Below are 12635 nucleotides of genomic sequence, written 5' to 3' on the forward strand. Positions count from 1 at the left end.
ACTGAGATCTAATTATAGAACTCAACACAATCTATCATCCACTTTGGAAGCTATATTCTGCTTTCTAACAAGGGCTCTCTTGAAATCCTTAGGAAGTTAAATCTCTAATTCTGAACCTGATATGCTGGGCAACCTTAAAACAGGATAATTCCACCAACTGTATTTTTAGCACAAAACTTTGAGACCCCCTATTTAAAGGAACTCTGCATATAAAGAAATGAGTTTTTGTCCCTTATTTTAAAAAGTAACAACTTGGTTATCTATTATATTTACGTTGTTTTTGTTTTTTGTTTTTTGTTTTTTTACCCAGAGGAAGAGAAAAGTAGAAATTATATTTGGACAAGACCATATCCCACTACAACCTTATTGCAACTCCCATGGGACAGAATAAAAGAAGACCTTATTGGATATGTGAATGCACTTAACGTTTGTTTACTCATTACTTATTATAAAGAATATCTGGGGACAGCTTAGACTAGACTGACCAATTAGGTTTATTCAGGAGGCTACAAATTACCTTGTTCCAATCTTTTTCTAAAAACCACAGTGGTATCTACTTTGGGTTGCTGATGGGTTCCACAAAACCCTGTGACTTAAGCAGATGCCAGTCTTAATTGGAACGGCAAACCTGAGTCTGAAGAGCATCCCTGTAGGAGGCAACCACATTGTAACAGATTGTCCCTGAACGTGGATGTTACAGAATCTCTGATCATAAGCAGGCTCCCTGAGTTAAATCCTGGCTCTACATCTTCCTAGCTTCATCTTTGTATGTGTCAGTTTTCTTATCAGTAAATTAAGGAAATGCTTGGTACCCTGGTTCGTAGGGTGGTTGAGAAAAATAAATGAACACATAGAATAGAGCCTGGCATATGACAAGCACTCAATAAACGTCAAGCACTATTATTTCACCCTTTAGAGATAAATATTGCATTAGGCTTACTGCAGTCAGATCTGTTATCAGATATTTAATCAACATCTTGTAAGTTCACCAAAATAGCTGAAGAAACCACTGTAACCCGTACTGTTTCCCTCTCCAACCCTGAAGCTGGAGGCTCAGAGAGAAGGACCTTCATTCATCACACACACATCACTTCAGTAATGATTACACAAATATTTTCCGCCTCTATGGTGATTTCCAATTCCTTGTAAGTCGCTGGCTTTAGAAACAGAATCTAAGTTCCCTTTTTTGGGGGGGTGGGGGGTAAAATCAAGGTAAAAGATTAATGACTTCGATGTTTTAAAAAGGAAATGGAGAAAAGCCGTTCCGAAATGTACTACAGACAGAAAAACTCTGGGCTGGCTGGCTGCCCCTCTTCTCTGCTCGCATCCCTCTGCTTCCTTCCTTCTTCCCTCTCTCTGTCGTCCATCTTTCCGGCTCTAATGAATCATAGGTTCTTATTGTTTCATGTTATGGGAAAACACAATGGAGTCATTCACAAACAAAATAAGTTAGGCGGAACAAAACATGCAACCAAAGCGCACAAGAGAGACAGGATTCCAGAGCAGAACTTACCCCACGCTTTAGACTCCGGAAGCAGTGGATTTTGGGTTTGGAGGTCATGAACTCGTTGAAGCGATGGGAGAGGGGTTCCTTTTGCTGCTTGGGAGACTGGGGGCCGTTGGGAACAGCAGAGGGTGAGGCAGAGGCAGGGGGAGGTGGGGGAGGCTGATGGGGGGATGTTAAAAGGGACATAAGCTACGTGTAAGAGATGGAGCAGTGACAGAGTAAAAATCAGAAACAAGAAGATAAGACACAAAACAAAAATAAGCATCAAATCATATTTGAAATCCAAAGCAAGTCCAACACAAACGATTAAATATTTAGGCCATGGTCCAAAAGAAAACATGGAAGAATATGTCAAATGAAGAATGTGATGGAAGTGGGAGTTTTAGTAAGTCAAGCAACAGAAGAATAGCAAGAAATTCTGACAAGGAGCTCATGCAAGACTTTCACATGCAAACTACAGCTCTAATCAGTTACTCTACACCAGTGTAAGCCAGAAGGGTAAATATTTCTAAACCACATAAACTAACACAGCTCGATGGGAGAAAATGAAAGCCCTTAAGTGCTAAGGTTGTGAAAACAGCAAGACAGTCTTTTAAAATGAAATATTAAATTATTCAAAGGTTAAAGCCTTAACGTCGCCTCGATCACACTTTACCCCCAGGTTAACGCTGTCATGCACCTACGTATCACACTATAAAAAGAAAATGAAAAATGTTCATGGATACACATGTTAACATGAATTCAAAACCAAGTTATTAGCTCAGGGGAACGATTTCAATTAGATATGGCTGCTACACGGTTATAGAAATTTTGCGCAACGTCCCTTCTCCCCAGCCCAGGTAACCAGCGTTCTAGGAGACTGAGGAGGGAAAGGTGTGATGCAAAACGGCCAGAGGTCAGTAATCTGTTAGTGTGGGTGACACGGTGCAGGTGATAATGCGTCTGAAATGACCATGGCAAAGGTACCACCACCAAAGAGAGATACTGTTTTAAAATAAAATAGCACGCTAGCTTTGCTTCTCGCATTCTAAAACTACAGGCTTGAAATCTTAGTTCCTTTAAGACTAAAAGATACAGCCAAGACCTCCACGCTTTATAACATTCATTTCACACTGGGTCCAGCCATCAGTACCTTATTTTTTTTGATGAACGGCCACAGCTTTCCTTTGGATTTGCCACCAAATTTCAGCTCTGGTTTGCCGTCGCCTCTGGAATTTGAAAGGCTGTTATCTGACACAGTGCGCTTCATCGGCTGAGTGTAATCCTCAAATTCAATGTCTCCGGGAGGCTCAAACCCAGACTTATAAGCTTCCACTACCAGCTGTGAATCCTGAAATTACACGCATCACACACAAATATGTTCAGATACTTTTTACACAATGAACTATGATGACTTCATACAGATGACATTCTAAGTAAGTTATATTGATTAATAGCACTTTTTTTTCTAGTAATGTTTTTATCATTAGAAAGAATAAGTAACACTGGGAAATATATACAAGATCTTGTAGCTCATGGTGAAAAAGAACACAACTGTGAATATATGTATGTTCATGTATAACTGAAAAATTGTGCTCTACAATGAAAATTGACACAACATTGTAAACTGACTATAACTCAATAAAATAAAATTTAAAAAAAAGAAAGAATCAGTATAATTTGTAAAGCCATATGTTTAGTTGAGATTTGAAGATACTTTTGGGGGGGGCATTAATTTAATTTATTCAACAGAACATATCAGTAAGTCAGAGGAAAAACCACATGCACAGATCAGTAAGTACTGTTCAGACAGTTGATAAAATTCACATCAATTCCTGAAAAAGAAAAAAAATTCCCCCTATATGATAAAGAATATCTTTTTTAAACCAACTTCCTTCCTTCTAATGGTAGGAGCCTTAGAAGCAATCTTATTAAATCAAGGACGGACAAGAACATTTACTATCACCCCTATTATTTAAAATTGGGGGCCAAGGCCTATGAAACCAGAAATAAGAAGTGTAGCTACAGAAAAGCAAAAGGAGACAAAGTCAAAAGGGAGGATAATTTGCAGATAACTGTCCACCCACAAAATCCAAAATTCATGAAGATAGTTTTAATAACCATTTTTCTACATTTAGAGAAATGAATATAAAGAATGACTTTGCTAGAAGCAGAAAATTTGGGCCATTTATTATTCAACTCCCTTGAACAATACAGTAATACAAAAACTGGTTCTCATCAGAAGGTCTTAAAGCAATTTTGCATATACAAAGTCAAAGTGAAGAATAGAAAATCTCTCCAGTTTCTCTGGTTCATTGTGGTTCAAAGGTATGAATTTACTGAATAATTCTTCTTTATGTATATATTTGTTCATAGTCTCTCCTCCACTAGAATGTAAGCTCTCTTCTATTTTTCCTCCATTGTACTCCTAGTACTTAGATGGCGCCCAGTGATAATGGTGTGATAAATGTTTGCTAAATAAGTCAGTGAACCAAATGCCTTCTCTATGGTGCACATCCTGCTAGGAACTGAGTACAACATCTTCTCAGTGTCAGTTGGTGGAGACCAAAGCATAAGGACATGACAACCATTATGTCAAAGATATCTAGATAGATGTAAGTGAAAGTATTACAGAAGCACGCTAACTCAATGATCATCTGATTAAAAAGAAACTACTAGAGAAGACAATGTGGAAAGATCTCAACTTCTTACCATGAGCCCACATTTTATTTTGCTGCAGCTATTTTAGCTAATATGCAATTTGCAGGTGTGCCACAGGTGTCAATTATCTTGCAAAAGTCAATCACCCTTTCTTTTTAGTAACAGAACCCTGATTTGAAGATCAGGGATCAGGAGGGTAACAGCAGGGGTGGTGAGAACTGGTTGGGTTCTGAATGTATTTTAAAGGTAAAGCCAACAGGACTGGCTAACAAGCTGACACAGGTGTCAGAAAAAGGGAGGTATCAAGGGTGATTCCAAGATCTGAGCAGCTGGAAGGGAGGAAATTCCATAACTGAGACAGTCAAGACTATGGGAGGAGCAGGCTTCACAAGAAAGGTCAGGTGCTCCATTTTGGATGTGCTAAGTTTCAGGTACGTACTAGACATTCAGGTGGAGAAGCATCTTGGCAGCTGAATATATGAACCTGCAGGATGGGGAGCAGTCTGTGCTGGAAATGTAAAATGTGGGGGTCAGTATTGAGATGGGACTTAATGTTCCAGGAGTCCACAGATCACTCCAAGGAGTGAATGTGGAGAGTACAGAGGTCCAAGATGGAAGCCCTGGAGAACTCTCAAAGTTCAATCATAAGAAGAAGAAAAACAAGAACAAGCCAAGGAGACTGAGACCAGTGAGGAGGATAAAAGCCATCACTGTGGTTTCCTGGGAATCAAGTGAAGGAAGAGCAAATAAGAGGGTGGTTGAGTGGGGGCCACTGCTGCTAACAGTTAAATAAGAATTTGGATGAGAACTTGAATGAGGACTTAGAAAGGACTTAACAACATCAAGATCATGTGTGAAAAGAGTTACCAGTGATACAATGGAAAATGAGGCTCTCATAATGGGAGAAATACCCTACAAATCTGGGGGCTCACGATTTCCGAGATAAAACTATCATTCAGACATAATCTTGAGAAATTGCACACTTTCAAGGAAAAAGAAATTTTCAAATTTCTAATATAACAAGTTAAAATGAGGCTTATTTCAGATTTTAATCAATGTCAGAGGTCAATGAACCTCAAAGAAAAGTTAAGATTCATATAGAGGCGATCTCACTTTTGAAGGCTTACCTTATAAACCCCACTGTTCCTCTTCCCCTTTAAAAGGTCCCTCCCCATACAGTCATTTATTGGTGACTACTGAAATTTTAAATATGGTGATCAGAGAAAGCCTCACTCAGACTATTTCTGATTTCCTTCTATAAGCCAGACATTTACAACCAATAAGAGACCTGGACCAAACTGAAGATACAGAGATGTATGAAATTGATGGATCAATGGTGACAAGAAAATGGAACAGGTGCTCATACCTATGGAGAAACTTGACTGACTGCATGGGTGCATGTCCTGTCATATGTCTCTAATCCAAGAAACAATTTGAGCAAGAGGATTATCTCTCTTTTGAAATGCTTAAAAGAGATCTAGAAAATCACCAAATAAAGAAATTTTCAGCTCAGGAAAAGGATGGTTTGATCACTTCTGAAAACTTGTTTGCATAATGTAGTTCCAGGCGGTGGGAGGGAAGCACCAATAATTCAGAAGCATCAATCATTTCCCCGCCAAAGGTTGGCTGAAATCACTGAAGAAGGAGGCTTTAGGCAAATAGGTATTAACAAAATACAGATCAAAGAATCCTAAAATCAAACAAAACCAAGAAACTCACATCTACTACCTTGGAACTACCCTTCCTACAAAGGCTTATCATTGAACATATTTGGAAGTATTTGTGCACGTTGGACCGACAAAAACTTTTTACCCAGATGACCCCAAATGTTAATACACACCAGATTTTCTTAGAACAATGAAGAATCTGTATGCTAGATCTATTTACGGAAAAGGAAGCTTTGATCTTCCCTGGACTCATATTTTAAGAGGCTCTCCTAACACAGAATACTTAGGGCAGGGCTTTTATATTAAATATTTGGTTTTGCAAGTTAATAAACATTTGTAAAAGCCTTTGCTGATGTTCTAGTTGACACTTATGCTGAGGGAAATAGGCTTCTAGGAAAGGAATCCTGATGGATAACATTGGCCCTAAAGCAGTGTTCTCAATCGGAGATGATTTTGCTCTGCAGGGCACACTTGGCAATGTCTAGAGACTTATTAAAAAATTTAATGCGGGGGGTGTTTGTTTGTTTGTTTATTTTTAATGGAGGTACAGGGGATTGAACCCAGGGCCTCATCCGTGCTAAGCAGGCATTCTACCACTGATCTAAACCCTCCCCCACCCCTGATCACTTTTGATTGTCACAACTAGGGGAGGGCTACTAGCGTCTAGTGGGTAGACGCCCGGGATGAAGCTAAACGTCCCACAGTGCACAGGACGGGCTCCCACGAAGATTAATCTGGCTCAGAATGTCAATCGTGCTCTAAACAATCACCTCCCAATGTTAGGGGTTCCTCGGCTGACTGATAAGCCAACACTTCCAAGTAAGTCTGCAATGTCTCTGACAGCTTACCACTTACTGACATGTATTTTCTGCAAATGGAATTTGAGTGCTAAATCCAAAACACACAGGGCTGAATTAAAAAACTCTGAAGTGGTGTCACTACTGTGGAAAAGTACATGTGACCACAGAAAGCAACTAGTTTCAGACGATTAAATGTGGTCGCTGTGGCGGGGGGCGGGGGCGAGGAAATAAAGGGACCACAAACACTAGTGACAAATGAAGTCCAAACAATAGTACTTACATTTTTCGGATCAACAGACTCGGCTGCCTTTACTATCCCATCCAAGCACTTCCCAATGATCGGAATCACCTGCCGGTCCAGCTCCGCATACGTCTTCACTGATTCTCCAATTCTCTCTATCCTTCTTTCCTCCATCTCTTGTATTTTCTGCAACATTAGAGTTTGCATAAAATTAATTTGGTCTCCTGTTATTTCAGGAAGTTGCTCTTTGGCAGCATTGTCACCTCTAAAAAATTCTCTAGGAGGGAAATAGGCTTATAAAAAGGTGAGAGTTAGAGCAGCCTTAAGTACACTGTGCCTCTGCGTCAGCCAGCTGCCCATATGTGTTATGACTTGTTTGGTTGCCTGAATGTGTACTGTACACAATTGCATTCCAATTTCAATAAGACCCCAAACTCAAGTAGTTTTACTCTTAACGCCATTTGGTATGAGATTTCAAATCTTTCCTCCATCTTTGAGCCACTGTCTTATCCTTTACCAAAAACAAAGTATTTGGTTAACCGCCTTGCGCCAACACAGGCTGAGATTAACTAGTGTACCTTCCTTCTACAAGCTGGAGGTTCTTGTGTGCTGCGAGCGTAGACACTGTGACACAGAGATTTATTGTTTTTTTCTACAGCTGGACCTGAAGTTGTAAAAGATTCTCAAAGTGGGAGAATGTGGATATATCTTTTCTCATACCATTTTTGACCACCGGGAGTAGCCAAAAGTAAAACAATCCAAAGGAAAGGAACTGCTATCTGTGCAAACCCTCCAACTGTCTGAAAGCTGCTTTGATTTCTAAAGTTAAGTTGGCATTTCTGTAACCAGAACAGTCCTTTGAACAAAGAGGGGGTTAATCTATGAATCCCAGTTCTGAGACTGACAAAGAATGACTACGGGTGCAAACGAAGGAAACTTGCGAAGGTTACTGATGAATCTTGAGATTCGTGGGCTATTTCATCTTAATGCCGGTCACTGTTTGATCTGAATGCTTTAAAGAATGATTTGAGTTAGAGGACATTTTGAATTCTATAAATACTTAGAAGCCCAGAAACCATGATTCCAATGCAACATGTTTCTAAGCAAAGCAATCCTGAGAGATCTGAACTACTTACCTGAAAGATGTTGGGAATGTGAGTGTGGTAATATTCATGCTGCTCGAGGTTGAATTTCTGAAGATATGAGGAGTAATCGGCTTTGCTGTCGTCGGCCATTTGGTGACGGATTTGAGCTTGTTGTCGTGCCTTAGGGCAAAAATGAGAAAAGCCTCAATGTTCACACATAATAAATAAAAGCCTAGAATTGCAACCTGGAGGGACTTGGGGGGGGTGTATTGAATTTACCTCAAATGTGTTGTATTTAGCAGGTGCTGTTTTTAAAAAATTGTTTAAACAACCCAGTCCAAAAATGGGCAGAAGACATGAAAAGACATTTTTCCCAAGAAGACATACAGATGGCCAACAGGCATGTGAAAAGATGCTCAGCCTCACTAATTATTACAGAAATGTAAATCAAAGCAACAGGGAAATATCAACTCACACCTGTCAGGATAGCTATCATCAAAAAGTCTACAAATAACAAATGTTGGTAAGGATGTAAATTGGTGCAGCCACTATAGAAAACAGCAGTTCCTTAAAAAACTAAAAATCTAAATACCAAAAAAACCCCAAAACTACCATATGATCTAGCAATTTCACCCATGGGTATACATCTGGAAAAAAATGAAAACACTAATTTGAAAAGAACACACACCAATGTTCACAGCAGCACTATTTATAATAGCCAAGACATGGAAGTAACCCACGTGCCCATCAACAGACAGCTAGATTTAGAAGATGTGATACACACACACACGCACGCGCACACACTGGAATATTACTCAGCTATAAAAAAAGAATGAAATACTTCCATTTGCAGCAACGTGGATGGACCTAGAGAATATTACGTTTAATGAAATAAGTCAGAGAAAGACAAATACCATATGAGATCACTTACATGTGGAATCTAAAAAAATAATACAAATGAATATCAGACTCACAGGTATAGAAAACCAACTTGTGGTTACCAAAGGGGAGAGGGACAAATGACGGGTGTGGGATTAACAGATACAAACTACTATATGTAAAACAGATAAGCAACCAAGATACGCTGTGTAGCATGGGGAATTATAACCATTATTTTGTAATGACCTCTAGTGGAGTATAACCTGCAAACATACTGAATTGCAAGGCAGTATACCTGAAACTAACATAATATTATAAATCAACTATATTTCAAGAAAAAAAGAAAAAGAAAAAACAGTTTAGAAGTTGGATTTACTTTAGATAGGGATGTGCACCCTCATTCTTCACAAAGCCCGCCACTTGGTGTTTGCATGTGGCATTACTTTGTGGTTTGACACGTGTGTCGCCATTCTTTCCTGTCTGCACTTGGCCCAACTCACGTATTTATGTTACCTAGATGGCCCTTGTGGGAACCTCTGATCATATTTTTTTTTTGAGGAGAATATAGGAGATCCATATTTTTTTTTATTGAAGTATAGTCAGTTACAGTGTTGTGTCCATTTCTGGTGTGCGGTATAATGTTTCAGTCATACATATACATACATACATTCATGTTTATAGTCTTTTTCATTATAAGTTACTCGAGACCCACAAATTTTTTTATCCGATTCTCAGTGGAGTTCATGAATAAAAAACGCATGTGAACCACTGACCTAAATGGACTTTTCTAAAACTCTCCACTACGTTTATTCTAAGAATATACTTTAAAGAAGCGTAAGCATGGTGCCCTTTTTGTGCTTTTTATGTTGGGGGGGGAGGCAGAGCTATTTTGTTTTACTGCATTGCGTTTCTCCTAAATAATAACAGAATTCATAAATTTGTTTCTCTCTTTTAATTCATATCTTGGTTCATTACACACAAACAAGAAAGGGGCTATGATTGACAAGCTGCAGAGTCGATTTGAAAGTTCAAACAAGAATGTCTATAAAATCTAAAGTCATCCACAAACACCAGAGACTGTTATGTTGGTAACATAATTCATCTAGCACCTTGAGGGGGGCTTGATAAATATAGTCTCATGAATCTCTAACACAATCTGAGGTCCATGCAGAGCAAAAACTACCCCCTGCCAGATGAAGAGATGACTTGGCTTGTCTCCTTGGCAAAGTGACCACACTGAGCCAAAAACACGGCAGGAAAAGGGCCTTGTAGCCAAGGCAACTTGTGTTTGTTGCATGGTTTTGTTTTGTTTTACTGAACCTAATAGTTTAAAAAGAAGAAAAAAAAACCCACAAGAAAGAAACATTCACATGCAAAAACAAAGAAGAAGCGCTGAAGTAGTCTGTTCCACTGTCTGACCCTTTGGTACCAGAACGCAATTTTTTTTTAGCATCTCAGTGTCCTTTATTGGTTTCCTGCCTCCGTGACGAAGGCTTAACCTGATTCTCACTTCCTCCACCGACTTGACTCATCTGCGTACCTGTGAAAGCCAAAGGTGGTCACTCAGAGCTGCTTCCTTTATTTCCTTCTTGATTCAGGAGTAAACGCTTCCCAAATGAAGGTAACAATATTAATATTTCCAAACTGATTTCCTTAGTACCTGAGGTTTTTCATTTCTTCAGGCCTTTAGGTATCTCAGAACCATTTTACCCACTTCTCACCTCCCCTTGGTTAGTTCAGCTGCCTCATTCTTCCTCTTCGCTGCAGCCTGTTAACTCCCTTCCTGACCATATGCTTTGGCTTCCGCTTTACTGTGTCCACTAGTAAATCTATTAAGCTAGTCCCCAGCATGTGAAGTCCCCAGCGTCCCTGTAAAACTCGTGCCCTTACAATGTACAGTAACCCTCCTCTGTTTAAATACTAGCTTCCCCACCTACATGCACTCCATCTGTTCCCCTAAAGCGACCAACTCAAAAATCCTTTTAACTCTCTCACTTACCTAGAGTTTGATCATTTGTCGCTCTGTTATGACTATGAAAAAGAAAAAAAAAAACAAAAAAACAAGGAAATTCCCAGGTAGACCTCCTATTTCTAAAAAATTCTCTATTTCATTCACAAGCCTTCCTCAGAAAAAGTCTTACAAAAATCCAAGGGGAGGGAGGTCCCTTCATCTCTTTTGGAAATAAGAATAACAAAGTGGAGGGTCTCCTTTTTTATTTTGGAGAAATGATTTCAACTTGGTGAAAACTTAAAACAGCTTAGTTCTGAAACAGAGATCAGAATGTCATCCTTATGTATGTATGTAGGTACACACACACACACACACACACACACACACAAAAACAGACGAATGCTTCCTGGCAATAAATCTGTCACGACGACCGTGGGGTATCTGACCCATGAGAATCAGAGGGGAGCCTGCTGGAGGTACCAGCACCATTTGGCTGGAAGTGGCTCTGATCCTCTCACCCCCTGGCTCCCAGAATCTCTCATTACGTTTTCGCTTTGGCTCTATAATTGCTTTTGTAAGCATATTAACTGAGAATAGTTTCACGATGCCCCTTACACTGTTTATCTGCAGTAATCCTGAAACATAACGAGGAAATACTAGATGTAAACTGTGGAAGAAGCTGAGAGAAGGAATAACTCATATAAAACCCAGCCTGAACAATTAATGAAGCCGAACAAAGAAAACAGACAAGAAGGAACTGCGAGTTTTCTTTTCTTTTTTTAATTTTTAAATTTGTTATTATTTTTGAGGGGGAGGTATATAGGTTTGTTTGTTTGTTTATTTAAAGGAGGTATTGGGGATTGAACCCAGGAATTTCTCTGGGAGTTTTCTTGAAGAACAAAGTTTGGACATAAGACTGCAAATTTTGTGTATCTCTACTGTGTCTCTCTGTCTTACTCACTAAAAGGACAGAGCAACATTTAAAAGCAGCAAAATATTGTTGTACATCATATTCTGCAAGGCCACAGCAGAAGACAGGACGGTCTTAATCTCAATCCCAGCATCCAGCTGCTTTGAATTAACACCCACTGTTGAATCCCGGGCCCAGGAATGTGCCATTGTTCTGACCAAGATTTACTATGGAAATCTATTTTTGTTGCCTAAGCTGTGATGTTTATTCTGCAATGGAACGTCAAGAGTCTTTCTCTAAAACTAGCGCTGAGTCAGTGACTGGTTACAAATATATTTTAAAAAAAATCTTTAAAAGCATTTTCAAACACTTATTTTGAGTAACCAGTAAGTAACCAGGTATTTTAGGGAGTGTATCTCCTAAAGTCTAAGGCTACATGAAGATTATAAGCATCATCATTTTTCATTACTTTTTAAGTCAGTTTAAAAATAGCAACTATTATCTTAAAGAGGTATTTCCATTCTCTGTCCGACCATAAGCTATTTCTTTTCATTAAAGTTCCCATTCTAAGAATAAAAGACACTGTATCTTACTGAAGTGAAGAGAGAAGTTCAGAGGATTTTTTTTTAATGAGTCAGAGTTATACAGAAATTTAGAGATAATATTCTAAGAAAGCCCAGAATGACCACAATTGCCGAGGCTTGTAAGTCATAGATCTCTTTAAATAAGATCTACACTACTTTCACTGTCAATCAGAAAGACTGAATTTAAACCTTAGAATTTCTTTGATAATCCTTGGGAATCTCCCCAAATAAATCCAAATAGGCCTAAGTATATGACTTCACTGCTTACTAATTCTTTTTTTTTTTTTTTTCTATTTTGGGTGAAGGGGAGGAGGTAATTAGGTTTATTTTTATTTATTTTTAGAGGAGGTACTGGGGATTGAACCCAGGAC

At 38.9% G+C, this 12635-nt stretch overlaps 1 protein-coding gene and 1 long non-coding RNA gene across 11 annotated transcripts in view; one reads left to right on the plus strand and one right to left on the minus strand.

Annotated features, from left to right (window-relative positions):
• FNBP1 (formin binding protein 1) overlaps positions 1-12635 on the minus strand; it is a 122416-nt gene that overhangs the window by 23424 nt on the left and 86357 nt on the right. For 3 of the 10 annotated variants that reach the window (XM_031450680.2, XM_031450682.2, XM_031450679.2), the window contains exons 7-10: positions 7992-8120; positions 6895-7041; positions 2640-2837; positions 1514-1696 (exon numbers count right to left, since the gene is read on the minus strand). In XM_031450680.2, coding sequence (XP_031306540.1) covers positions 1514-1696; positions 2640-2837; positions 6895-7041; positions 7992-8120 — 657 coding nt within the window. The remainder of the gene's footprint in view (positions 1-1513; positions 1697-2639; positions 2838-6894; positions 7042-7991; positions 8121-12635) is intronic. The other 7 variants (XM_031450693.2, XM_031450692.2, XM_031450694.2 and 4 more) reach the window with 3 other exon arrangements.
• LOC135322317 (uncharacterized) overlaps positions 10213-12635 on the plus strand; it is a 31261-nt gene continuing 28838 nt past the window's right edge. Inside the window, exon 1 of the long non-coding RNA XR_010382818.1 lies at positions 10213-10440. This is a non-coding gene — a long non-coding RNA (uncharacterized LOC135322317). The remainder of the gene's footprint in view (positions 10441-12635) is intronic.

This window comes from Camelus dromedarius, chromosome 10 (assembly GCF_036321535.1).
Source record: "Camelus dromedarius isolate mCamDro1 chromosome 10, mCamDro1.pat, whole genome shotgun sequence".
In the NCBI taxonomy this organism is placed as follows: Eukaryota; Metazoa; Chordata; class Mammalia; order Artiodactyla; family Camelidae; genus Camelus; species Camelus dromedarius.